This window comes from Choloepus didactylus, chromosome 9 (genome assembly GCF_015220235.1).
Source record: "Choloepus didactylus isolate mChoDid1 chromosome 9, mChoDid1.pri, whole genome shotgun sequence".
Classification (NCBI taxonomy): domain Eukaryota; kingdom Metazoa; phylum Chordata; class Mammalia; order Pilosa; family Megalonychidae; genus Choloepus; species Choloepus didactylus.
The window spans coordinates 80,313,189-80,340,732 of record NC_051315.1 but is presented as its reverse complement, the minus strand read 5'-3'; the positions used below and the strand labels follow the sequence as shown (position 1 = coordinate 80,340,732).

General features: G+C 38.1%; 3 protein-coding genes across 3 annotated transcripts in view; all 3 read right to left on the bottom strand.

The window, feature by feature from the left end:
• ANKAR (ankyrin and armadillo repeat containing) overlaps nt 1-7,976 on the bottom strand; it is a 162,368-nt gene extending 154,392 nt beyond the window's left edge. The window contains exons 1-2 of the mRNA XM_037850171.1: nt 7,658-7,976; nt 6,119-6,754 (exon numbers count right to left, since the gene is read on the bottom strand). Coding sequence (XP_037706099.1) covers nt 6,119-6,719 — 601 coding nt within the window. The 5' untranslated portion in view covers nt 6,720-6,754; nt 7,658-7,976. The remainder of the gene's footprint in view (nt 1-6,118; nt 6,755-7,657) is intronic.
• Nucleotides 7,977-11,407: 3,431 nt separating this feature from the next.
• ASNSD1 (asparagine synthetase domain containing 1) lies at nt 11,408-15,688 on the bottom strand. Its single transcript, XM_037850230.1, has 3 exons — nt 14,189-15,688; nt 13,717-13,898; nt 11,408-11,739 (listed from the first exon to the last, which is right to left on the bottom strand). The coding sequence occupies exons 1-3, from the start codon at nt 15,650-15,652 to the stop codon at nt 11,463-11,465; spliced, it is 1,923 nt and encodes a 640-aa protein (XP_037706158.1). The 5' UTR covers nt 15,653-15,688; the 3' UTR covers nt 11,408-11,462.
• Nucleotides 15,605-27,523, bottom strand: ASDURF (ASNSD1 upstream reading frame). The gene is made up of 4 exons (XM_037850231.1): nt 27,343-27,523; nt 25,492-25,545; nt 16,345-16,420; nt 15,605-15,744 (listed from the first exon to the last, which is right to left on the bottom strand). Exons 1-4 carry the CDS (start codon nt 27,427-27,429, stop codon nt 15,665-15,667), a joined length of 297 nt encoding a protein of 98 aa, XP_037706159.1. The 5' UTR covers nt 27,430-27,523; the 3' UTR covers nt 15,605-15,664.
• Nucleotides 27,524-27,544: the final 21 nt, after the last annotated feature.

Here is a 27,544-nt window from a genome sequence, read left to right as displayed (position 1 = left end):
CTTATTGTCAAACTGTCTTTTTAAGATAGTTACATCTACAATGTAACACATAAACTAGGCTTGAGAAAACTTCTTGGAGTCATAAAAGATGACTACAGAAAATGTGGAGTTAGTTTTTAACATATGTGCCTTAAGGTATAAATGATGTATCAATGTGTTCCCTCTCTTCTTTTTCCCTTTTTGACCTCCTCAAATCTATAAAAAGCCATGTTACTACCGAGTTTTTGAAATGGATACTATGATTCATCATTTCCTTCTTGCAAAAGACTTAGTAAAATAAATATAAAGAGATTATAAAGAAACTATAAAGTGCTGCTGTCAGTAAAAAAAAAAAAAATCTAAATATAAACAGAGCATTTTTTTTGTACCTCTACAAATCTTGTGGCTTGTGGTGAGTGGGATTCAATATGCAGCAAGCCAACTCTTATCACATATCCCCAGAAAGGTAGAAATTGGAAACACATGGAGCCTCTGAAGGACAATTCATGGTATAATCCCCAAATTCCCTTCCCCAGATAGCACAGCCAGGCAACTGCCCCCTCCGCCATGGCAAAAGACAGGCATACTCTCTAGTGAGTGGTCTGAAAAGGCTGTGGGCTGGCAAAGCACAGCAGAGAACAGGCAGGAGGAGGTGTGCTGAAAACAGGGGTCAAGTGAGAGTCTGCATGCTGACTAGAGAGACCCACAGCCTCTTCCCCTCCTCTCTCCCCAGACTCATCGCTCTCCCTCCAGGCAGGAGATTGGAGGCAATGGACAAGCAGAAGAAAGACCGACAGATAAGACACTGGGGGAGAAGATCCCCAGGGAAAAGTCAGGGTTTCCTCTTGATCACCCTACAGGGTGTCCACCAGTCGACAAGCCATACAACTCTTGCCTCACTCCTAAACAAGAGCAAATAGCAAGGATCACCAGATATTTGAGGAAAGCCTCTTGGATGAATGACAGGGACTGGAATAACCTGAGGGGAAAGAAAATGGATTTCGGAGAGCAGTAACAGAAACTGCAGCAGGTCTAGAGAGCAATCGGTTCACACAGAAGTAGGACGATGAAGGAGTCCCTAAGGAAAAGATGGAATTGCTACACTGTCTGATATTTCACTTTACTGAGAGGAGTTTGCCATTTCTTTTGAAAAATTCAGGGGTTGAATTAGTGATAGGTATGTGGAAAACTAAGGTAATTTTTAAAAATGAGACAACTGTTCACTTGAAGAAAAATTAATAGTTGTTGAAGAAAGGATATGTGATTACAGCATACTATATTGACCTGCTGGAAAGAATATGTACAGAGCCACAATACAGTAAATGATAGAAAAGGATTAAACCCAAAATTGGGTATATATAAATTTGCGGAATGAAGGAGGAGAAACATATGATTCCATTGTTTTAATCTCTATGCTTTTAAATCTGTCTTTTTATTTTCTTTATGAACTCCAGATTATTTCCAAATGCCTAATAAATATCTACCCCTGAATGTCACAGAAACAGTCCAAAACTAAATTCATCTTTTTCTCCTTTAAAATTTGCTCTTCTATTACCTATTTCAGTTAATGGTACTATTTATCTATCAGTTCCTCAAAGTAGAAATCTGACAGTCTCCCTCAATTCCTTACCCTTTACAGTCAATGTATTAACCATTTAATTTGTACATTTATTGAAAGCTGACTATGTGCCAAGCATTGTACAAGGTGCTGAGAAGTTAAAGACAAAAAAGAGAGAATTGTCTTTTATAAAAGGGGGCTTATTTTTTATACAGTCACAGTCTTAAGGCTACCAAGTGTCCAAGTAATGCATCAACAATCGGGTACCTTCACTGGAGGATGGCCAATGGCGTCCAGAAAACTTCTGTTAGCTGGGAAGGCACACGGCTGGCATCTGCTCTGGAGTTCTAGTTTCAAAATGGCTTTCTCACAGGACATTCCTCTCTAGGCTGCCGCTCCTCAAAAATGTCACTCTTAGTTGCTCTTGGGGCATTTGTCCTCTCTTAGCTTCTCCGGCACAAAAGACTACTTCTAAAGGCCATCTCCAAAATGTCTCTGTAAGCTGCAGCTCCTGTACGTTCTTCAAAGTGTCCCTCTTGGCTGTAGCAAGATTGATCCTTCTGTCTGAGCTTATATAGTGCTCTAATAAACTAACCAAGGCCCACACTGAATGGGCAGGGCCACACCACCATGGAAATTATCTAATCAGAGTTATCACCTACATTTGGGTGGGTTGCATCTCCATGGAAATACTCAATCAAAGAATTACAATCTAATCAACACTAATATGTCTGCCCACACAAGACTGCATCAAAGATAATGGCGCTTTGGGGGCCATAATACATTAAAAGTGGCACACCTTGAAACCAATCTTGCAGCTGTGGTACTGCAGAGAAAAATAACTCATACTGCTACCCAAGGCACCTGAGAGACTCCTACGTGGGAAGTTCCTTATCTCCCTCCTCGTCTCTCTCTGGCCTCCTCCCACCCAGCCTTTCCAGACTCTAGGAAGCCAAATCCCCACAAAGGAAAACATTCTGAATAAAGTGGTCCTAGTCACAACCCACCCCAGTGATCAATCACCATTAATATCTTCCAATGCTTTTCCTCCAATCCACTCCCAGCCCTTAAAAAGCTTGCTGTCTGTTGTTTTGAGGGAGGTGAATTCTACTCTCTCTCTCCCCTGCTATAGCAGCCCCCTGAACAGTCATCCTTGCATGTTCAATATCATCTGGTGCAGTTTTCTCTTTGCCAGTGTCCATATCTCTATAGACAGTCTCTTCAAAGCAATCTGTACTTTTTCTACTAAGCACCTCACAATTCTTCCAGCCTCTACCCATTATCAAATTTCAAAACTGTTTATACACTTTTAGGTATTTGTCATAACAGCACGCCACTTTCTGGTACCAAAAACTGTCATAATTCCCAGTATGCTCTGACAAATACCACAGAATGGGTTGGCTTGACAACAGGAATTTATTGGTTCACAGTGTCAGAGGCTAGAAGGCTGGTTTCTTCCCAGGTTGGTAGTTGTTCCGGTTTGCTAAAGCTGTTGGAATGCAATATACCAGAAATAGATTGGCTTTTAATGATGGGCATTAGTATACAAATTTGCAGTTCTAAGTCCATGGAAATACCCACAGTAAGGCATCAACAAGATGATACCTGAACTCCGAAGAAAGGCTTTTAGTATCTGGGACACCTCTGGCACATGAGAAGGCATATGGCTGGAGTCTGCTTGTCCTTCACTCCTGGGTTTCACTGGCTTCAACTCTGGTTCCAGTGGCTTCCCCTGTGGGTCCTCTCTTTAGCTCCTGCAGGTTTTTCTCTCTAAGCAGTCTTGGCTTTTTCTGTCTTTTATCCTCTTATAAAGGACTCCAGTAAAGGAGTAAGACTCACCTTGGATTGGGCAGTTCACATCTCAATTGAAACAACATAATTAAAAGGTCCCACCATAATAGGTCTGCACCCAAAGGAATGGATTAAAAGAACATGGCCTTTTCTGGGATACATACCAGCTCCAAACCAGCACAGTAGTGTTCTGGCTGCCCAGCAATCCTTGGGGTTCCTTAGTTTTCCTGTCACATGGTGATGTCTTCTCCTTTCTTTTCTGGGTTCTGTTGACTTCTGGCTTCCAGCTCCTCACTGTGGCTTTCTCTTTAAAAGGCTTAAAGTTACAGGATTAAGTTCCATCCTGATTCAGTTCGCTACACCTTAACTAAAAATAACATCTTCAAAAAGTCCTATTTACAATGGGTTCACATGCACAAGAATGGATTAAAATAAAGAATGTGTTGGGTTTTTTTTCCTGAGGTACATAATTCAATCTGCTACTGCAGGTAAGAGCCCAGTTTTGTGGAGCTTACACTAAACCTTACTGTTAATTTGTTTTTTTTATTTTTGCATCTCAGTAAGAAACAAAAGTTCAATGAATATTTATAAAATGTATATATAAATGAATGCTTTTAAACATATATATACACATATATGTCCATATAAGTTATAATTTTTGATTTAGCTATCAATAACTTGAAAGGAAAAAATAAGGATAGATAACAATTTTATGAAACTAATTTACTATATTAACCTCGTTAAGTATTCTAATGATCATAATTCTGCCACATTTTATCAGAAAGTCAAGAAGCAACTAATCTTGTTTTCAAGGAATTTTTTGTATGTGTGTGATCAGATCTACACTGACAAACTAAAGTAGAAAACTTAAATGATTTTCAGTTACTTTTTTCCCCAATTACAAGTCCAATGCAGATGAAAGTAGTTCATTTCCACCTGATTTACCATTGAAAGATTTAGTTTTGACTCTATTTAGATAATGGAAAAGTAGCTAATTAGAGGAGAATATTAGTCCTTTCCTGCCTTAGTAAGATTATGCAAAAACTTCTTGCCACATTAAGATTTTTGCAAGAAATGAACTGAATGAAGATGAAAAGTTTTATATTTTTGATTATAAATCCCATAATGTGTAGAAAATTTACATGTAATACACAAATAATCAGATTTGTTTATGGAATAGCCAAGAAAGGAACCATCTGGGTGACACTATATTCCTGGAGGATGGGCTGTCATCCTTTTTCAGTGGCAGATACTGTTCTGGTTTGCTAATGCTGCTGGGATGCAAAACACCAGAAACGGATTCGCTTTTATAAAAGGGGGTTTATTTGGTTACAAAGTTACAGTTTTAAGGCCATAAAGTGTCCAAGGTAAGCCAACAACAATCAGGTACCTTCACTGGAGGATGGCCAATGGTGTCTGGAAACCTCTGTTAGCTGGAAAGGCACGTGGCTGGCAACTGCTCCAGAGTTCTGGTTTCAAATGGCTTTCTCCCAAGACATTCCTCTCTAGGCTGCAGCTTCTCTCCACAATGTCACTCTCAGTAGCTCTTGGGGCATTTGTCCTCTCTTAGCTTCTCTGGAGCAAAAGTCTGCTTTCAAAGGCCATCTCCAAAATGTCTCTGTAAATTGCAGTTCCTCTCTCAGCTCCTGTGCATTCTTCAGTGTCCCTCTTAACTGTAGCAAGCTTGCTCCTTCTGTCTGAGCTTATATAGTGCTCTATTAAACGAATCAAGGCCCATGCTGAATGGGTGGGGCCACACCTCCATGGAACTACCCAGTTAAGAGTTATCACCTACAGTTGGGTAGATCGTATCTCCATGGAAACACTCAAAGAATTACAATCTAATCAACACCAATATGTCTGCCCACACAAGATTGCATCAAAGATAATGGCATTTTGGGGGACATAATACATTCAAACCAGCACAGACACCATAAAATCTAAATAAATCTATTGCTTTGCTCTCTCTTCCAATCAAGTGAATTCCAAGTTTTACCAAAATTGAGTCTTCTTTTTAAGCCATGCCCAGAAACTTTGGAAATCTATTTAGAAAATGATCAGAAATATTTTGTCAGTGAAAGCAGTTGGAAAGAATGTCTGGGGCACACGCTTACAATTTCATTCCCCATTTGACCGGGTCTGCTGCAAAGCAACAATGGGGAAAAAAAGATTCAGTAAAAAATGTATATATGCTGAAGAGGATGAGTCAGAATTTAGTGGTATTTACTGTTTATATACAGGTCTTAGAGAAGTATAACCCTGCAAAAGGAGGAATATAAAAATTAGGTGAAGCATGAAACCTAATGTAACCACAGAACAGACTGCTGATGTGCATTTACTCTGAACTTTGATAATTCTATAATTCACATTTTGGGGTTTTTAAAAATGATATTGTGGAAGGCTAGCCAATTCTGAAAAAATTATTTTGTTTTCAAGTTTGTGGATTTTCTGGTTGTACTCCCATTCTACTCTTTTCTTGGCTCTATTACTGCTTTTCCTGTATAGGCCCTTTAATAAAAAATGTATAAACTGAAAAAGCTCCTTTGGGTATTTAGAATCTGATCTGTTCTGTACAAATAGATTAAGATGAAAGAGGCAAGGCATCTGTCTTAACACATAATTTTTGGTGGGATTAAAAAAAGCTAAACTTTTATTGAAAGCCTTTAGAGTTCTAAAAATCTCCTTTAAGAAGAGATGGCTAAGAACATAAAACTGAGCCACAGAAAAATTACTTTTAAATAAACAAAATGGCTTTTAATAAAAATAATTAAAAGTGTTAAATTCTCTTACCTGCTGAACTAAACTCAGCGAAAATGTCTTTGTTTGTTTGAGGCTTCCCATCTGGATCAATGTCCAAAACGGTACGCCACATTTCAGAGAATCTGGCCCGTTTTTCTTTGGGCATGTATATTCCATGCCATAGTGCTTTCAACATGTAGTCAATATTGATCAAAATTTGCCCAATTCTGGTATCAAAATAAGCTGGAGGTAATTGACAAGAAGAACTCTGATCATAATTAGCTTCTAAACTGATTGAAGGAATTTGATTTAAGCAATAAATTCCAACAGATAACTCCCTTAGGATCTGATGGACCTCTCTATAGTCTAAGAGGGCAGTGGAGTCTATGGGAGTCAGTAGGATTGCTGTGGAGAAGCCTACATTATTGATTTGACTCATAATTCCACATGGGAGGTCTATTTGACAGCGAACGTCCTCTTTGGTAGACAACCAGCTAACTAGTGCAGTAGTAAGCAGTTCTTGTACTTCACTCCGATCAAATTTTTCAAAAAAAGCAGAAGCGTTTCTCTGTACTGCCAAATTTTCCAGATAGGTTTCTTCATCTTGAACTTGATCAAATCTAGTTACTCCTTTTTTGGGTAATCTTAACATTTCTAATTAAGTCTAGTATGTCCTCTTTGAAGTTTCTGTAATGAACAAAAAAGAAAAGACAAGCAATAAAATTTGTCGTGGTAATGAAGCTGGATTTCTTAAATAAATCTGCACTTGTCATCTTTACATAGTTAAGGTTTTCATGGCCAACCATTACATTTTTCAATTTGAAACTAATTCCACTGTAAAGCTGAAATTTGAATTAAAATTGTTGAAATCATAAAACCGTTAACATTAAACACTGCTTTTCAAAAAAAGTCCAAAGATAGGTACTAAGAAGTATTTCAAAACAAAATGCAAGTTTATATATGAGAAGCTCCTGTTACATACTTATTCTTTTTTGTTGAAGGTTTTATTTTTTACTTCTGGCATATGTTTGTTTTGTTTTCAGTTTTTTAAAGTAAGAAAATAAGGGCCTGTTTAAATTCCTATTTCTGCACAACTATCTGTCTCAGTTCCTGAAATAATAATAACACAAACCCCCATTTGTTGAGCATCTACTATGTTCCAGGCTCCTTACACATATTATTTTATTTATCTCATTTAATCATCTCCAAATACACGGTGGTTCTCAAATTAGCCTGTATGGAGGTCACCTGACTTATTAAAATGCAAATTGCTGGACCCCACCCAGGAGTTTCTGATTTAGCCCGCAGGGCTGGAGTCAGAGAATTTGCATTTCTGAAATACCAGGTTCTGCTGATGCTGCTCTTCTGGCCACCACACTTTGAGAACCCTGCTCACGAAGATAAGCACTGTTATCCGCAAGTTACAAAGCCACAAATGGAGATGCGGGAAGTTACAGGACGTGTCTGAGGTTTTATACATTTCAGGATCAGAACCCAAGTCTGTCCATACTCAACTCCAAGACCTATGCCCACAGTCAGCTTGCGTCTGCCACGGACACAAGAAAGGGGACAGAAAGGAAAGAAACATACATTGAAATGACTGTTTTCTCGTCCCGGAAAGGGAAGCTGCGTCCACGCTGGTCCCAGAGTATTCCCGGGAGCCGGGGACACGGGGTGCCTTGAACGGCTTATCGCTGGGCCTGGGTGAGAGACGCTCCGAGGAGGCTGTGAGGACGGATGAGGGCTCTGGGAGAAGGGCCCGGGGGACTCCTGCTTGGCCCCCGTGCCGCCCGGCCCTCCAGCGAGCCCTCGTCCTCGCTTGCCGTCGCGGATCTGCTGGACACCCGCCGCCTCACGAGCGCGGGTCAAATACGTTGGGTCTCGCGGCCTCGGGGCCTGTGACTAACGCGACGCAGCCTCACTGTGAGACCGGCGGGCGGATTCTGCGCTCTCCCGTGCGCAGGGAGGGCAGCGCCTCCTACCCGGATCGCAGAAACCCGCCGTGCTCAGTCCGGTCTCATGCTCTGGACACTCTGCTTCTCTATCACTTCCTTACTCTCTCTGTTTATGTCTGCCCAAACACAAAAACAGCGTGGGAGAGGTGAAAGAGCCCAGGCTTTCTGGTAACTCGGAGTTGAATCCCGCCTCTACCGTCATTCTTTCATATTCGACAAACATATACGGAACGCCTATTATGAGCCAGGCACGGTGAAAGGAGCTGGAAGCATTGGAACACAGAGCTGACAAAAAACCTCAAGGAGCTTACAGTTAAACAGATAATCATACAGGTAATGAACTAAGGTGTAATAACAGCACATGGAGAAAACCTAACCTACATTAGGAGTTGGGAAACGCTACCCTAAGGAAGTGACCTAAATGGAACTTGAAAAATGAAAAAGAGCTATCCAAGCAAAGTGTGGGAGGAGTAGCTTTCCAGGGATAGATAGCAGGTGAGAAAGAATTGGGGTGAGAAGAAAGCTGATATTTTTGAGAAACTTAACAAAATGTTGCATAAAGAGCAAGGGAGATAGTGACACAAAATGAGGTTTGTAGAGGTAGGCGAGGACCAGATCATAGTGGTTGCTGAGTTAAAGATTTTGAACTTTATCCTAAAAGATTAGGCTAGGTAGGTGGCAGTGGAGTCTAGGTGCCAGCTAGGGTTGTGGCAGTGGAGATGGAGGGCTGTGGGTAGATTTGAGAAATACTAAGGACATGGCAGATTGGTGACATTGAATGGGCAGGTGTTGAAGAAGGTGGAGGCAAGGTGAACCCAAATTTCTGTTAGGAGCAACAGGGGATCAGGGCAAGATGAAGAGTTCAGTTGTGGACATATTGACATTGAAGTACCTGTGTGAGAACCATGTAGAGATGTCAGATATTCCTTAGATATACAGGTCTGAGCTAAGAATGGCAGCTTGAGTTAGATACATACATTTAGGCATGTTTATGTTTAATTGAAGCCACGGGAGTGGTTGAAATCACCAAGGGAGAAAATACAGAATGAAAAGAGTTGGGAATCCAGGGTGGACACCTGAGAAATTAAATTTTGACAGATCAGGTAGAAAGGGTGGAGTCAGCCAAGAAGAGTAGCCAGGAAGGCAGTAGGAAAACCAATGCTGATCACAGAAGGCAAGGGCAGGGTTTCAAGAATGAGGGAGAGGTCAACAAGAACCAGATCTCTTCCACTGAATTTAGCAACATGGAGGTTCTTGGCAACATTCCCAGGGCAGAATTTCTCTTGTGCAATCGTGTTATTATTGTGGCTGCTATTAATAAATTTATGATCGCTCTTCAAGAGAAAGGATATCATAAGGTTACTGCCTTCTTTAAGAGATTTGCTTGTTTGCACTTGTGAGGTATTAGCCCTACATATTTAAATGACTCTACTTAAAGTTTTTTCTTCAGGGACCCAGGTGATCTGTTCTGCTGTCTCAAATCTTGGGAAAGAACTGTCCCTTTGCTTAAGGATTAACATAAACTTCATCCCAGAGTTAATGGGATTAAGTAGCAAGAAAGGTGTAAATAATCAGGCCCTCTGGGGTTTAAAAAAAAAAAAGCACAGGTTATCTGGCTGAAGCAAATCACCTGGAAATCTTTACAGAGGTTCAACTGGTTAAATGAATTAATACATGTAAAGCTCCTAAAATAGTGTCTGGCACTTCTCAGCACTATATGTTAGCTATTTTTAGTAGTATTGAACTGTATTGCTGTTGTTATAATATTTATATTCAACTATAAGCTGTGGGGCAAAGTTGTTCTACTCCCAATATGAGTGAGTAATGTCAGTTTAGTGCTCAGGACCACACAGGCACTTAATGTCTGTCTTCAGATAGAGGGCTGAAAGCTATGCAGTAAAGCAATACAAGTGGTATCTAAATCTGGTTTGAACATTGTATTTACCAGGGAATAAATTTAAGCAGATGAAAAAGCTTTTGACAGGCTTCTGTTTGTCAGTATCTTAAAATTTCTTTTCCCACTATGATTAAGAGAATCAAAGTGTGACCAGATCCAGAAAGGAGTCAGCCTTAATTTTGGTTAGATCCCCAACAGTGACTGTAGTGTCATGGTTACAGGTGAGTTATTCAAGTCTAGCTCCTGTGCAGGAGGGAGGAAAGGAAGGAGAAAATTTTAAGACGAGGTACATTTTTAAGAATGTTTTGGCAAAGCTGATAGGTCATCGTCTGTCAGAGAAGTCCTCTCAGGATGTGCCTGCCTTAATATAACTGTTGCACTTAAGTCATTGGCTAGGAGTAGCCCCCCTGGGGAGCATGGCTTTGGCATGAATGCCCTGAGGGATTTCAGAACATGGTAGCTGGGGTTATCAAGGAGGCACATTTTTATGGCCACTAGAGTCCCTGCCTTGTGTTGCAAGATCTATCTTTTCATCCAGGTTTGGGGAGCAGCTACTGCATGGTTCTTGTGAACTTCTCTTCCTGAGGGGAGACTTAGAAGAGGGAGGTTAGTGAAAGAAACAGCCCTCATTGCTGTAGTTGATCTCAAGGCCCTACCTTCTTCTTCCTCCACTATCCATTCTACATTTCTCTCATCTTTAGTAATCACCTTCTCACAGGACTTCATGGCTTACCTAGTTTATGACCAAAAGTTCATTCCTAAGGAGTTTGAATCCTTTGCAAATTGTATCCTTCTTAGGCTGGGGTTGCTGCATTATGTCCATTCATAATTACAATGAATGAGATTACCAGGAAGTGAGCAAGTAGATCATGTAGGTTCCACACATATTCTTTCCTGCTACCTTTGTATAAAAATAGCTCTTCCTCTTCCTGCTTATCAGGATTGTCTCCATCATTACGGTGACTCTTACTCTTACCAGCTAGTCTCTGGACAAAGGAATCCTGGTGTTAGCTATAGCTTTTTATTCACTGGGACATTTGCTGTGTTCCCTGGCAAATGTACTCTCCCTTGGGGGACAAACTCTGCAGCCCTGCAGATCCCACTGCAAAAGTTGAGGGTACAGAAGGGTCTGCAGAGCTAAAACCCTCAGAAGTGTCCTCACAGACTTCCCATCCCATGTTCTAGTGTCCCAGGTTTTCTCAACCAGGGAATCTGTCAACAACAATAGAAGACTGAGTTACTTCTGGATGTAGCTACCATGAAGAGAGTTAGTAAAAGTAGTGTTGCTGGTAGAGCATTAACATGTAAGAGTTCTAAACAATGTTAATGTCATAGTTTAAAATATCCAAGTTACTCTTGCAAGTATAATCTTTTTTTCTTTTTAGAGCATCAGTTTGACTAAGTTGGTTATACTAAACTACATAGTTAAGTAAACTTCACCCAATGAACTTTAAAACCACCACAAAATACAATAAAGCAGCAAAGTGTTTTATTGTTTTTATAACTATCATTTAATAAATGTCATGTTTTGAAATATTACATTTTAATCCCTTTTAATAGAAAGGTTCTCCGAAGAATTGACTTGGAGCCTTCCACATTTATCAGATGCCTTCTCATTATTCTTTTCCATTTTTGCAATTCTGGATCCAAACTGCATGGCCCGTTTTGGCAGAAGAGCAGAGGTTGTAAGACCAAGTTCCAGAGCTGCAAGACGCAAAATTAGTTTCTCACCAATTCCACGGGGTAAAGTCAAGTCTGCCTTTTCCCAAATTGGTAGGGAATTTAGAAAGGACACAACATTTTCATCCAGGAAAGGAAATCTAAAATAGATAGATAAATATAATCACTATAAAAATAAGAACAATCTGTTATTATTTCTTGATCCATTTTATTCAAGTTGTCAACATTTACAGCATAAAATTAATCTCAAATAAAAATATTCTGGTTATTTGCACAAATTTTACAACTAAAGTTTAACCACATTAAAACTGTTTCATAACATGACTAATTTTAATGCATATGGTACAAAACAGTCTAAATCTCAAGAAATAAACTAGGTATATGGTGCTAAGAAATAATTTGAAATTATTTCACAAGGTATCTTTGGGGTTGAAAACAAGTATGATATTAGTCACCTATTCAATTTGTGTTTGCTCTTTATTTTGTCTAAAGAAATGAAATTTTAGGGATATCAGGCCAATAGAGAAGGGCTCTACAATGCTGAATCTGTGAAACACTTAATGGTATCAAAAAATTTTTAACTACATTTAACTACTGTTTAAATGGTGACAAATTGGTGTAACACAAAACAGTACTATTTTTTAAAAAAAATAACTTTCTCCCCTTCTGGTGTCCTAATTTCTTACAAAAGTCTGCCCTTTTTATTGTTTAAAATACTTTGACAACCTTCCACCCTTAACTCCTCAAAATACAATCAGTTATGCCAGTGTTTCCTTTTCATTACATTTTTTTCTAGTTAAAGGAAAGAGATTTGAATGGGTAAAGGCATTTATTATATGGGATATTTTATAAAGATGAATTAACTATAAAAGTGAATTTAAATAGAAGACTTTAATCAATATATTACTATTAATATGTATGCCAAGATCATAACAAACTGGTTGTTTAGATCTAGCTATTATCATGATACTTGCTCAATTACAATTCTGTATTAGCTGTTTTAAACATTCTTCATACACATATTTACCTGAGGGTAATATAATACTTTCATATGGAGCATTCTCTGACTTAGCTGAGCTAAATGGACAGAAGTTCTCTTTTTCACAAACATAACAAAAAGAAAACAGCTACAGACTCTACAGTGGTATCAGCTATCTTTTTATAATGAAATTTTGAAAATTACGGTACAATAATGACATAGTAGTCAGAATTTTATATGCAGCAGGACTGGCAACTGTGTAAGGCAACCGAGGTTCAGTGGAAAGAGGAAAAGATAGAGGTAGAGAAGCAAAACAATCAAGTCTTGGAAAGAGGAGGAGTATTGTGACATTCTAATTCCCCTGAGGCTTTGTTGGATTTCCTATTCTTGCATGCTTACACTCTTGTAATAAACTACCACTTAATAAATTAAACTGCTTGAACAGAGTTCCATCTTTGTAACCAAATGGCACATCCTCCTTTATACTTAATGCTTTAACAAGTTTTATCTAAGCACTGGTTTACTACTATCAGAAGTATGTTGCATGCAAAAATAAATGCCTAACACTTAAAAATATAAATATGAAGGTGCCTTGACCTCTTTGAAGCTTTCAAAGTAATTTGCAATGTATATGACTAAATTGTGTTCCAAAAACATATTAACAGAGGGGAATCCAGTACTGGGATTACCATTCAAATTAGTATAGATCTGTAAGTACAGAAATGTCTAGCAGCAAAGCCAGGTCCTGTAACATTGGAGGAGAGAGCTTGGGAGGCCTATACCCTTACTGGTAGGAAAGCAAACATTTAAAAGAAAACAAAACCCTTTGAACACCTCCTCTTGGTATTTCACTAGCTCAATTTTACTTTCATGGTATTTTTCATTGTAGTCTTAAAGACTGTCAACCTTTGAAAATGGTTGAAAAGATATTTCTTGGAGAATGAGTTCTGGAAAACAACTGCTTTCTTAGCTCCTCCCCAGCTTTATTTCTATCTGTATTTGTAATAAAAACCAAGATATTGCTGATGTTGTTACTTATTTGAACAGTCTCCAAAACAAAAAGGAACCTAAAAGTCTCCTTTTACAGTCTACTGTTACTACAAAAATACTCAACACCCAGATAGATAATCAGAATTACCTTGCTTCTTTTCCATGATCACCAATAACTCGATCATCGCGACCAAGATTTCTAGAAGAAATTCTACCTAATTCCATTTCTATTTCCTTATTCAATCCTTGCAGCCCATGTGTCTGAAAGCGGACACGATGACGAGAATAGCCTGCAAGTTGCTCATCTGCACCGATTCCAGTAAGAACTACCTATAAAGGTTTAAAGAAATCCATATTAAAAATGCTATATACTATATAGTAAGGAAAACAAGATAAAAGAAAACCTCAAAAAAATTAAACCCAAAGTTAACATTTTTTGAAGAAAAATAAGACAATGGCATAAAATAGTGAAATATGCTCAATTTTAAAAAAGGCATAGACATTGTTTTGCAGTTCAAATGCAACTAAAAATATTACATCTTTGAAACCCATAAGCTAATAGCTTTAAGGATCTGATTTATATTTCTGAAATTCTCATGAGCAGAAATATTGTGCCATACCTTTGCACTGCTCTGATATGATTTCATTTCATCCTGGGTCACTAAACAACCATTTCCTCTAGAAGCAAACCAGACTGCACAGCCAATGCTATCATCTAAAACTGTATCCAAGGGCTGAACTAACTGGCATATTCGAGTTCTTCTTAATTTTTGCAGTTCTTCCAAAGAAACATTAATCTCAACAAAATTCCACATTCGAGAAGGGTTAAGAGCTTGTAGTTCCTTTAGACCTGCTCTTCCAGTGATTCGATCTGGTACACTGAATTGTTTATCAGGGTTATCATCATCTGCAGCACCAAGATTTTTAGAGAATTCTTCAGAAGGTATTTCACAATGATTTTTCTGTTTATTCCCTTTTTTGTTAAAACGAGTTGGTACGTTTTTTTCTTTAGTCATGAAAGCCACGTTAAGAAGATCAATTGGTTCATCTAAAGGAATATGACGGTCAGCAAGGGTTGCAATAACCATGGAATCAATACCCCCAGAAAACAGAATTGCAACATTTGCTTTTCTATCACAAGTTTTCAAAACCTCATTTGTTGTTAAGCTTTCATTCCTAAGTAAACACATGACACGTCTCTTGACAGCTATACTCAGGACATCGATGAATTGCTGAACAACTTCTTTCATGTGTCCATCAGTAAGAAAGACCTGAAGTGTCTCTCTTGTAGGTGGGATGCTGGAAATATTAGTGCAATGAGCTGCAAATGGAGCTTGTGGCAATATCACATTTAAAGGAACAACAGGTTCTTTAAGAGATAGTCTGGCTTCACTTGCTACCACTGATACAAAAGTTGGCACATCTGTTGAAATTTGAGTCAGGTTATTAACACATTCTTCGATAACATTCTCCCTAGAAGTATATTTCCATGGATATAATTTTAAAATCACACATCTGGAAATGGCAGAAGACTTGAGATCAATTCTAAAAATCCCAGATGCTGGGACTTCTTGCCACTGATTGGTCACTCCAGATGTTTGGGTGCCAACTGAAGAGAGGCAGAAACTCTCACCCAAATTATTAAAATGCCAAAGCAAGCTACGGCGACCAAAAAAATCCCTACCAAACCATAAATAATGACTAGAAGCTTGATAATATATAAAAGACCAAGGACCTTGAACTTCTGAGAAGAGTGATAAAATATCAGGTTCATTCTTACAAGAGGAAAGATAATTGAACATAATTTGAGTATCATTTTCTTCAGCTTCAACCTTTATTCCACTAAAGATTTCTCCATTCCACAGGAACACATTGCCTCTTTCATCTTCCACAGGCTGGGCAGTCAAAGAACCTCTTAAGTGAAGAATGTGACCAGAAAACAAACACTGATAGTTAACATCAGATTTTAACAGTTGTTTACTATTATTGGGCCCCCGTCGTTTAAGATTAAACAGTAAATCCTCCTTCAAATCTTTGCTGAAATGTTCAACAGAAAAGCTTATAGAACAACAAATGCCACACATTGTTATATGAAATTAAGTTGACTGTTTCTTGATTTTGCTCTTCTCTGAGTTCTCTATTTCTTGGTACTCTTTTTTCAGTTCATCCAATATATCTGGGGAGGGGAGGAGGGAGAAATAGTAAGTAAAAATTCTTGGGCTTTTACCTAGTAATTTACGGGGCAACATAAGTTATTTATTAAGATAAAGTTACAAGTATAGGCACTGTGCTAGTGCCAATAACAACTCATAACTGGCTATTAATAAAGAATATTTATGTTTTAGAAAAATCACTTCTACTCATTTAGTGCTTATTTTGGCCCAGGCAGTGGGCTAAGCACTTTACATATACCATCTTATTTAAATCCCACAGGAGCTTGGAGGCTCAAAGTAATTCACTCAAAGTCACAAAGTTAGAAAGTAGAATATTTATTCATAACTAGATTGTCTGAAACTCTGAAGCACATATTAATAACTGCTAGTCTCTAACACACCTTATCTATTTTTTTACTGTAGACTCATTTTTGGAATGCTAATTTGAAGAAAGCCAAACCACTGAATTAATTTTATTAACAGGTATATTACCATCTAATATTTAGATAAATATTCAAACATTGAGAACTACACAGAATAAATGAGACAACACCATGAATTTCCATAGAAAGCCTACAAAAGAGTTTCTGTGGATTTACATGTAAGATACCAAAGAAACTTACTTTTGCTTTCAGAGAGCATTTCTGTTCGGTCTGCAAGAAAGAATATGTTGCTGTTCTGTTGCTGCCTATATACTTTCTGCAAAACATAGTTTAAGCTAATATCAAGATTTGATCCAAACTGTAACAGATGTAAAACTTTTAACCCTAATATCACTTATTCTTGAACTCAAATAATACGTATTACATATACAGATAAACAAAAGTTACTCATCATTCTACCATCCAGAAATTGCCACCATCAACAATGAACTGAAACTTTCTTTCCTCTGCATATACCATAACTTCATTTTTCCTTTAATAAAAAAACTCTCAGTGTTTACAGTTTTGTAATTTGCTTTTATCAATGAACAATGTTACGAATGCTTTCGTATTACTGTTTAAATAATATTACTGTATAGATAAAAATACTACAATTTATTTGCTCAGTCCTCAAATTTTAGGCATTTAAGGTGTTACCAACTTTTCACTATTATAAATTAATGTTGTGATGAACAGCCTTGTAACTAAATCTTTGTGTCCACTTATGATTCTTTCCTATCAATCCCTAGAAATGAAACTGCTGCGTCAAACTATCACACCATTTTAAGACTTTGATTCATTATGCCAATACACCCTCTGGAAAGTTTGTATCAATTCTTAACTTCTAATATTTTAAAAGGGGCAATATTAGAAATGTCTAATCTGTCACTTACCAAATACTCTTTTAAATGCTTTAAAGAGATCCGAATAATTTCTTCTTGAAATTTTAAATGTAACTCTGACAGTATAACTACTATACATGAAGCAGCAGCTTGTTTATTAAGCAATATTTTAAAACTATGTTAAGCATTTGAAAGACTAAGATAAATTTTTTTTTTTTTGGAGGGGGGTCAATTTATCCTTTTTTGGTTCAACAATTACTCATATTCATTTAAGGAGCAGTTCCCTCTCTTCTCAATATATTTAAAAGTAGATTTCAAAAGAAAACAGCAGGAGGACTTCTGGGGCAGATGGTGGAGTAGGGACTTCTAGGACTCAGTCCTTCCACCAAAACAACTACTAAACAAGCAAGAACTATATGAAAAAAATTATTTTGAAACTCCGGAGGCCAGAAGAACATTGTACAGCATCCAAAGAAGAGCAGGAAGAAGAGGCTGAAAGATTGCTGTAAAGAACTGTAAACAGCTCATTCAGTGCTGTGGCTACTTCACCCATCCCCCACTCTTGTGGCAGTACCTTGCCAGCTGCTGGTGACAGCAATGGTTAGAAACATTCTCTTCCCCCAAACAGGGGTGGACATGGCGATCACTGATCATGGCTTGTGATGAGTGAATTTGGACCAGCGTTGACAGCAGCTATTGCTATGGACAAAGGTGGTGGCATCCATTGTTTCAACCCTCCACAGAAAGGTGCAGAGTGAGATTTAAAGATGCAGGGCCTCCTTGTGGCTGTGGGGGACAGTCAGCTGAAGGGCTGTATTTGCTGGGCAGGCCAGGAAAGCTCAGCTTTAGGGTATCAGCAGAGAAGCTTTTGGCACCCTTCCTGACCCCTTCCATAGGGCACTTTGGAGCTGGTCCCTGGCCCTGTCATGGGTCCCTGGCATTGTTTTGACTGGGAAAGACAAAATTGGGAAAGTCCTCCCTGGAGTGACCTCCTCCCAGAATTTGCCTTCCAGGAAAAAGCAGCTTGAGACAATGAGAGGAGTGTAAAAAAACAACGGAGGTTGACATTCTGAGACAAAGGCCTGGCATCAAACACAAGGGAGAGGGACATTGGTCCCCTAGGAAAGAGAGGGGACAACCAAACTCCTGTAAATAGGGGAACTCCAAAACAACTAACAAGCAAAAAGCCCAGGACAAGAAAGAGGCCCAGTAAGACAGGGAAAACCCTGCACAGCCCATTCGCCTTGAGCAGACCTTCCTGATAGGAGGGCTGAAGCTCAAGAAAATCTCTGTCTTATCACCAGCTTGTTATAAAACCAGGAAACAGACATCAAAGGGAGTAAATCCCAGAGTTAACATTTGGAAATATTAAAATGTATAGCGTGCAACAGAAAATGATGGCCCATCTAAAGGAAGAGGAAAAAAAAAACACAGAAAATACCAATGAAGACAACAAGAATGTGGACATACCAAACAAAGCCTTTAAAAAATGATCTTAAGAACTACAGGAGGTCAGGAAAACAACGAATGAACAATATGAGAGTCTAAAGAGATAGAAATTTTCAAAAGGAACCAAACAGAACTACTGGAATTGAAGACCACAATATGTGAAATAAAAAATGACCAGGAGAGTTCAAGAGCAGAATGGAGCTGCCAGAAGAACGAATCAGGGAACTTGAAGACAACACGCTTGAAACGAGTCAGGATAAGGAGCAGAAAGAAAAAAGAAACTTTAAAAGTGAACATAGCCTAATACAGCCATGGGGAACCATCAAGAGCACCAACATACACATTATGGGAGGCCCAGAAGGAGAAAAAAGATGGAAAGGGTCTGAAGGATAGTCAAAGAAATAGTGACAAAGAACTTTGCAAACTTAGCAAAAGACATGAATATGCACATCCATGAAGCTCAGAGAACATCAAATAGGATCAACAGGAAGAAAAATAGACCCATCATATATCGACTAAATAATTGAATGCAAAGGACAAGGAGACAGTTCTGAAAGCTGCAAGAGAAAAGCAATGTGTTACGTACAAGGGAGCCCCAATAAGATTGAGTGATGATTTCTCATTAGAAACCAGGGAGGCAAGAAGTCAGTGGCTTACAGTGCTAAAAGAAAACAACTGCCAGCCAAGAATTTTATATCTGGTGAGACTCTCTTTCAAAAATGAGGGAGAGATTAAGACATTCTCAGATAAACAAAAGCTGAGGGAGTACATCACCACTAGACATGCCCTACAAGCAATGCTAAAGTGAGTTCTTCAGACTGAAAGGAAAGGACACTAGACAGTGGTTCAAAGCAGCATAAAAAAGACCTGTGGTAAAGATAACTATTTGGGTATTTATAAATACCAGTATTATTGTATTGGATTGGTTGGTTCGTAACTCCACTACTTACTTCCTACAGGTGCTAAAATGCAAAGGCATAAAGAGTAATGACAAATCTAGGTTTCTGGACACACAATATACAAAGATATAAGTGGTAAAAAGTACAAAAAAAATGGTGGGGGGACAGAGGTGTATAGGAAAAGTATATGTGCATGCTATTGAAGGTTAAAATGCATCAAAGCAAATATAATTGTTATATATTAAGAATGTTAATTTTAACCCTATGGTAACCACAAGGAAAACAGATGAAAAATATATCCAGACAGAAATGATAGGACACATAATATTGTATACCACAAGAAACCAAATAAATATAAAAGAAGGCTTTAATGGAAGTGAGGCAGAAAAAAGTATGACTTACAAAGGTTAAATAGCAAAATGGCAGAAGAAAGTCCTGCATTTTCAGTAGTGATTTTAAATGTAAATGGATTAAACTCTTCTGGCAAAAGGCAGAGATTGGCAGAATGGATAAAAAAGCACGCCCCAATGAAATGCTGTCTGCAAAAGACTCACCTTAAAGTCAAAGATACAAGTAGGACGGCAGTGAAAGGATGGAAAAAAATATACCATGCAAGCAGGAACCCAAAGACAGTGGGGATAGCTATATTAATTTTGGATAAAATAGACTTTAAGTCAAAAACAGTTATGAGGGACAAAGACGGTCATTACATACTGATAAAGGGCTCAATTCAACAGAAAGGTGTAACAATTATAAATACATTTGCCGCTAACAGCAAAGCCCCAAAATATATGAAGCAAATACTGAGAGATATGAAGGGAGAAACTGATGGTTCTACATTAACAGTAAGAGACTTTAACACTCCCCTCTCAATAATGGATAGAACAACCTAGTGGGAAGATCACTAAGGAAGTACAGGATTTGAATGATACTAAACCAACTAGATCTAACAGACATATATAGAACACTGCACCCAATGAAAACAGAATACACATTCTTCTCAAGTGTACATGGATCATTCTCCAGGTTAGAGCATACGTTTGGTCATAAAACAAGTCTCAATAAATTCAAAAATACTGAAGTCATACAATGTATATTCTCTGATCATAAAAGAATGAACCTAGTAATCAATAGCAGAGGGAGAAAGGGAAAATTTACAATTATGTGGAAATTAAACAACATACTATTAAATAACCAATGGAGAATCAGAAGCAAAATTAGGAAATATTTTGAGACGAATGAAAATGAAAACAACGTACCAAAACTTATGCGATGCAGCAAAGGCAGTGTGGGAATTCTATGGATAAAAAATTTGTAAACTCTGCTTCTGCTTCAGCATGCATATAGGCAGAAGACTGCCTTTGTCTAAACTTCTATAGAAGACAATGGGAATGTCTTGCTTTGCTATGCTATGTTCTTGCACGTAGTACATTCCACTCCCAAGGCCAGGCTTATCTGTTGTCTACTTGCCTGTCAATCTTTGTGTCATAAAAGTCAAAACGTCCTGCCTCCCCTCCTGTCTCCCTAAACAGCCTTGAGTGCCAGCACGTGTCCCTACCCTGAAAATCTCAATAAAAACCAAGATGAGAATTACTGGGGAGGACACTCCCCCTTGAGTTGTTCTCACTCTCGCCTCTCTTAACTTTTGTCTTGAGTAATTCATTGCGTCACCGTGGTTCCTGCTGGACAGAAAACCACAAGGCAGTGCTGAGAGGAAATTTTATAACTCTAAATGCTTACAATAAAAAATGAAAAATAAAAAAAATCAGAGACCTCACTTCAAAACTAGAAGAACTAGAAAAAGCAGAGCAAACTAAACCCAAAGAAGGCAGAAGGAAGGAAATAAATATTAGAACAAAGATAAATAAAATAGAAAACAAACAACAACAACAACAAAAAATGGAGAGAATCAACAAAACCAAAAGTTGGTTCTTTGAAAATCAAAAATGAAAAGGAGGACATAACCACCAACCTCACTGAAATAAAAAGGATCCAGAGTGGATACTATGAACAACTGTATGCCAATCATTAGATAACCTATATAGAATGGACAAATTCTTAGAAACACACAAACTACCAACACTAACTGAAGAAGAAATGGAAGATCTCAACAAACCAATTACTAGTAAAGAAACTGAATCAGTCATCAAAAACCTCCCAACAAAGAAAAGTCCAGGACCAGATAGTTTCCCAGGGGCATTCTACCAAACATTCCAAGAAGATTTAACTCCAATTCTGCTCAAACTCTTCAGAGGGAACCCCCCCTGACTCAACCTACAATGCCAACATCACCCTCATACCAAAGCTGGATAAAGATATCAAAAGAAAAGAAAACTACAGACCAATATCTCTTATGAATACAGATGTAAAAGTCCTCTGTAAAATACTAGCAAACGGAATCTAACAGCATATTAAAAGAATTACATACCATTATCAAGTGGGATTTATCCTTGGTATGCAAGGTTGATTCAACATAAGAAAATCTAATAAAATATAATAAACCACACTAACAGAATGAAAGGAAAAATCGACATGATCATCTCCATTGATGCAGGAACGGCATTTGACAAAATACAGCATCCTTTCTATAAAACACTTAGAACACTAGCAATAGAAGAAAACTTCCTCGGCATGATAAAGGGCATATATGAAAGTCCCACAGCTAACATCCTACTTAATGGAGAAAGACTGAAAGCTTTACCCCTAAAATCAGGAACAAGACAAGGATGCCCACTATCACCACTCTTACTCAACATTTTACTGGGAGTTCTAGCCAGAGCCATTAGGTAAGAAAAATAAGTAAAAGGCATCCAAATTGGAAAGGAAAAAATAAAACTTCCCCTATTTGCAGATGATATGATCCTACACAAAGAAAATCTTGGAAAACCCAGAAGAAAGCTCCTAGAGCTAATAAATGAATTAATGAAAGTGACAGGATACAAGACCAATACCCAAAAATCAGCAGTATTTCTATACATAAGCAATTAACAATTGGAAGAAGAAATCAAGGAAAAAGTTCCATTCACAACAGCAACTAAAAGAATCAAACATTTAGGAATAAACCTAGGAATAAAACTTCCTCAAAATGATAAAGGGCATATAGGAAAAAGCTACAGCTAACATCATACTCAATGAGGAAAGACTGAGAGCTTTCCCTTTGAGATCAGGAGCAAGACAAGGATGCCCTCTGTCACTACTGTTATTCAATACTGTGCTGGAAGTTCTAGCTAGAGCAATTAGACAAGAAAAAGAAATAAAAGGCATTCAAATTAGAGAGGAAGAAGTAAAACTTTCACTGTTTGCATCTGATATGATCCTATATGTAGAAATTCTTAAAAATCTAGAGCAGTTACTAGAGCTTATAAATGAGCGCAGCAAAGTGGGAGGATACAAAATCAACACACAAAAATCACTAGAGTTTCTAAATACTAGTAAGGAGCAATCTGAGGAGGAAATCAAGAAAAATATTCCATTTACAACAGCAACCAAAAAGAATCAAATATTTAGGAATAAATTTAACCAAAGACATAAAAGACCTACACACAGAAAGCTACAAAAAATTGCTACAAGAAATCAAGGAAGATCTAAATAAACAGAAGGACATGGATTAGAAGACCAAATATAGTTAAGATGTCAATTCTACCTGAATGGATTTATAGAGTCAATGCAATACCAACTAAAGTCCCAACAACTTACTCTGCAGAAACAGAAAAACCAATAATCAAATTTATTTGGAAGGGCAGGGTGCCCTGAATAGCTAAAAATATCTTGAGAAAGAAAAATGAAGCGGGAGTTCTCACACTACCTGACGTTAAAGCATATTACAAAACTACAGTGGTCAAAACAGCATGGTACTGGCATAAAAACAGACATTCTGCCCAATGGATCTGAATTGAGTGTTCAGAAATAGACCCTCTCAATTATGGACAACTGATTTTGATAAGGCAGTCAACGCCACTCAACTGGGACAGAGCACCTCTTCAACAAATGGTGCTTGGAGAACAGGATATCCATATCCAAAAGAATGAAAGAGGATCCCTATCTCATACCTTATACAAAAATTAACTCAAATTGGGTCAAAGACCTAAACAGTAGAGCTAAGACCATAAAACTATTAGAGGAAAATGTAGGGAAGTATCTTAAAGATCTTGTGAGACGAGGTGGCTTCCTAGATCTTACAGCCAAAGTGTGAGCAATGAATGAAGAAACAGATAAATAGGATCTCCTCTAAATTGAACACTTTTGCACATCAAAGGACTTTGTCAGGAAAGTAAAAAGGCAGCCTACACAATGGGAGACAGTATTTGGAAACCACATATCAGATAAGGGTTTAACATCCAGAATATATAAAGAGATCCTAGAACTCAACAACAACAAAGACAAAGGACCCAATTTAAAAATGGGCAAAAGACAAGGACAGACACTTTTTAAAGAAGAAATATAGATGGCTCAAAAACATATGAAAAGGTGCTCGACTTCACTAGCTATTAGGGAAATGCAAATCAAAACCATAATGAGTTATCATCTCACAGATACTAGAATGGCTCTTATCAAAAACACAGAAAATTACAAGTGCTGGTGAGGATGTGTAGAAAGAGATACACTTATTCACTGTTGGTAGGAATGCAGAATGGTGCAACTACTTTGGAAGGAAGTTTGGTGGTTTCTCAGAAACCTAAGTATAGAATTGCCCTATGATCCAGAAATCCCATTATTAGGTATATACTCAGAGGAGGGACACAAACAGACATTTGTACACCGATGTTTATAGTGGCATTATCCACGTTTGCCAAAGGATGGAAACAGCCCAAATGTCTATTAACAGATGAGTGGATAAACAAACTTGTATATACATATGATGGAACACTGTGCAGCTGTAAGACAGAATTGAGTCATGACACATATAACAACATGGAGGAACCCTAAATACTTTATTTTGAATGAAATTAGACAGAAACAAAAGGACAACTACTGTATGGTCTCACTAATATGAACTAACTAAAATAAGCAAACTCTGAGAGTTAAAGTTAAGAGCACAGGTTATCAGGAGGTAGAAAGAGGGTGGAGATTGGGCATTTGATGCTGAAAGAGTATGGAATATTTCACAGGATTGACTGTAAAGATCCAGAAATGGACAGCACAATACTATCTGATGGTAGCACAATACTGTAGGTATAATGAACAAAGCTGAGTGTGAGTATGGTTGAAAGAGGAAGGCTAGGGGCATGTATGACACCAAAGGAACTGAAAGCAGTGGCTCGAATATATGTTTGCACACTGATGTTCATAGCGGCATTATTCACAATTGCCAACTGTCCATGAACTGATGAATGGATAAATAAAATGTGATACAAATATACACAATGGAATATTATTCTGCCATAAAAAGGAATGAAGTCCTGATACAAGAGACAATATGGATGAATCCTGAAGGCATCATGTTGACTGAAATAAGCCAGACACAAAAGGATAAATATTGTATCATCTCACTGTTTTGAAAACATTAGAATAAGTAAACTCACAGAGTCAGAATTTAGAATATAGGTTACTAGGGATTGGCATGGGGATTGGGAATGGGAAGTTAAGGCTTAAAATGTACAGGGTTCCTGTTTGGAATGATGGGAATGTTTTGGTAATGAATGGTAGTGACATTGTGAATGCAATTAACAGCACTGAAATATACATCTGAATATGATTAAAAAGGGAAATGTTATATTGTATATATGGTAACAGAATAAAAAATTAAAAAGAAAATTCATCGAACTACGCTACACAGTGAACCCTGAGTTAAATGATGGCCTTCAATAAAAATTATAAAAACATCTAATTAAAAATAAATAAGTTAATAAAAACCATTAGCGATTACAGCAGAACCATACCAAAGTACAACTAGTATCATTTGGCCCATGATGGGGAAAAGCCACCTTCAACTATTTAATATATATAAAATTTAACAGAGAGATAAATGTATATAAATACATATTAAAATAATCTTGAATCCTTTTTTACTTTTGCAGTTGGTTAGCTAAAAGATGTTCAATATTGCAAATTTTAATATAAATATATATATTTTAATATGAATATAAATAATATAGTTAATATAAACATAAATAATCAAACTTTCCCACATACCATTTAGAATTACTCTAATTACTCACTCTGTTCTTCTTCAAGTTAGAAAGTTCATCCACAAGAACTTTTTGTTCTTTTATCTAGTGAAATAAAGAAAAACTCCTTAAAGCAGAGGTTCACAAAGTATGTTCAATGAGGGTCCTTCTAATGACTGTTTTAAAATTAGAGTGATGGATAAGGGACTATTAAGTATTGATGGTCAACATCGGTCATCTGTGAATATACAGATTCTTTTCAACAACCATCTGTGAGGTGGTGGAAAGTTGGAGGAGAAGGTAGTGATTGGACTTGCCAAGTCCGATGAGCTCAGTCGCAGGGTGAAGGGGGGGTAGATTGGGGAGGAGATGGGTTTTTCAATTAATTCTTTTAAGTTGCGCTTTAATTTGTTTAAAAAAAAAAAAAAGCAAGTGGGATGATAGGTGAGCCACACACACACCAGTTACCAGTGCTTTTTATAATTTATGCACTATATAGTTTGGCCAGACATTGAGAACATACAGGTAGTACTAAATGCCCTACCTGTGGCAGTAAGACCTATTATTTCCCATTTGTGCTTTATTCATCTTTGTATCTGAAGGACTAGTACCAGTTCTGGCTTTGTTAAATTAGGTTTCACTTTTTATTAGTAAGAGAAGTCTCAACTAAGTGAAAACAAAGTTTTTCCCAACTCTTTTCAGTAACTTATTTGTCAACATAATTGACTACAAAGTATCACTAGCACCTCTAAAACCACTGTTGACAATCTTTTTTCTACATCTGAAGGATCTGTCACACATTAGTGTAAGTGGCTCACTACAGTAATAACGGGAATGGGCTGTGTGTAGTTTGAAAAAGCCCCCCCCCCCACGTGTGCACCCTTGCATCTCCCCTGGTGACAGCCACAGCTCCAGTAATTGACTGGTTAGGTAGATTTCCAAGGCCGAATTCATATTACCTCCTTGAAATGAAGAAGTATTAACAATATCTTATGTTTGAACAGTGCTTTCCCATTCAATTTTAGGAATGACAGGTATAAATTTCACTTTACTTCAAACAAGGAAACTGAATCGGAGATTAAAGAGACTTGCCAAGATGTCACTGTTAGTTTGAGATAGAACCAAAGTAGAATCTAGGACATTACCTGAATGGTTATAATCACTTCCCAATATATTTTTTAAAATTTTGTCTGTTTATGGCAAAACAAAGTTTTGATTTTTAAAAAATATGTATACTGAACTCCCTCCAGCCCCCATTTTGATGGATAAGTGACAATCTGGTATGTGTTTTAGGGTTATTCCTCTGGCTGCTAGTGGAGAAGTTTTTATAAGGTAATGATGAGAAGAAACCGGCTGGGAAGCCTTTGTAGGGGTCCTGATGAGATATGATGTGGCTCATCTGGGTTAGTAAGGGTGCAGACGTTGAAAAAACGACATATTTAAAATGAGCTTCAGAGGTAGAACTGATGACTCCGTGATGGTTCCCACGTTACGGGCATGGATAACTGGATGTATAGTGGTGACATTTCCTGAGATGGAGGATACTGCAGGCGGATCAGATCTAGGGTGAGCGGTATTTCGAAAAGTTAAACAAGGGAAAACCCCCAACAAAACCTCCATTCCACTGCCACCTGGCCATAACCCTGGGGCGAGTTTCAGAGTATCCCTTGCCGCAACTGTCTTAAGGGAAGGATTAACTGTAGCTGCAAAGTGCTATGAATAAAAAAGGCAGAACAGAGCCGAGGCAGGACGAGATTCCGCGCTACGGTTGCTGCGGGCCTGCTACAGGGAACCGGCGGTGTCTGCCTGAAGCCGGCGCGAACGGTCCGCGGCAGGCTATTTTCAGGCCGGGCGGCACCTGGTCCAGAGTTCGGGGGCCTTCTCGCCGCGTCCCACACTGACCTTGCTGCTAAGCTGCTCCTTGTGCGGGGTCGAGTCGTCGGACACCAGTCCAGTACAGTCTTCCGGGCGCGCCCCTCGACTGGGCATCTCCACCAAGAACCAGTGCTTCGGAATGAACAACCTGGCCAGAGAGCCAGCAACTTTCAACCGCCAGCCTTCACGCGTGCGCACTCCCAGCGACTCCACCTCTCCCTTTTCGTTT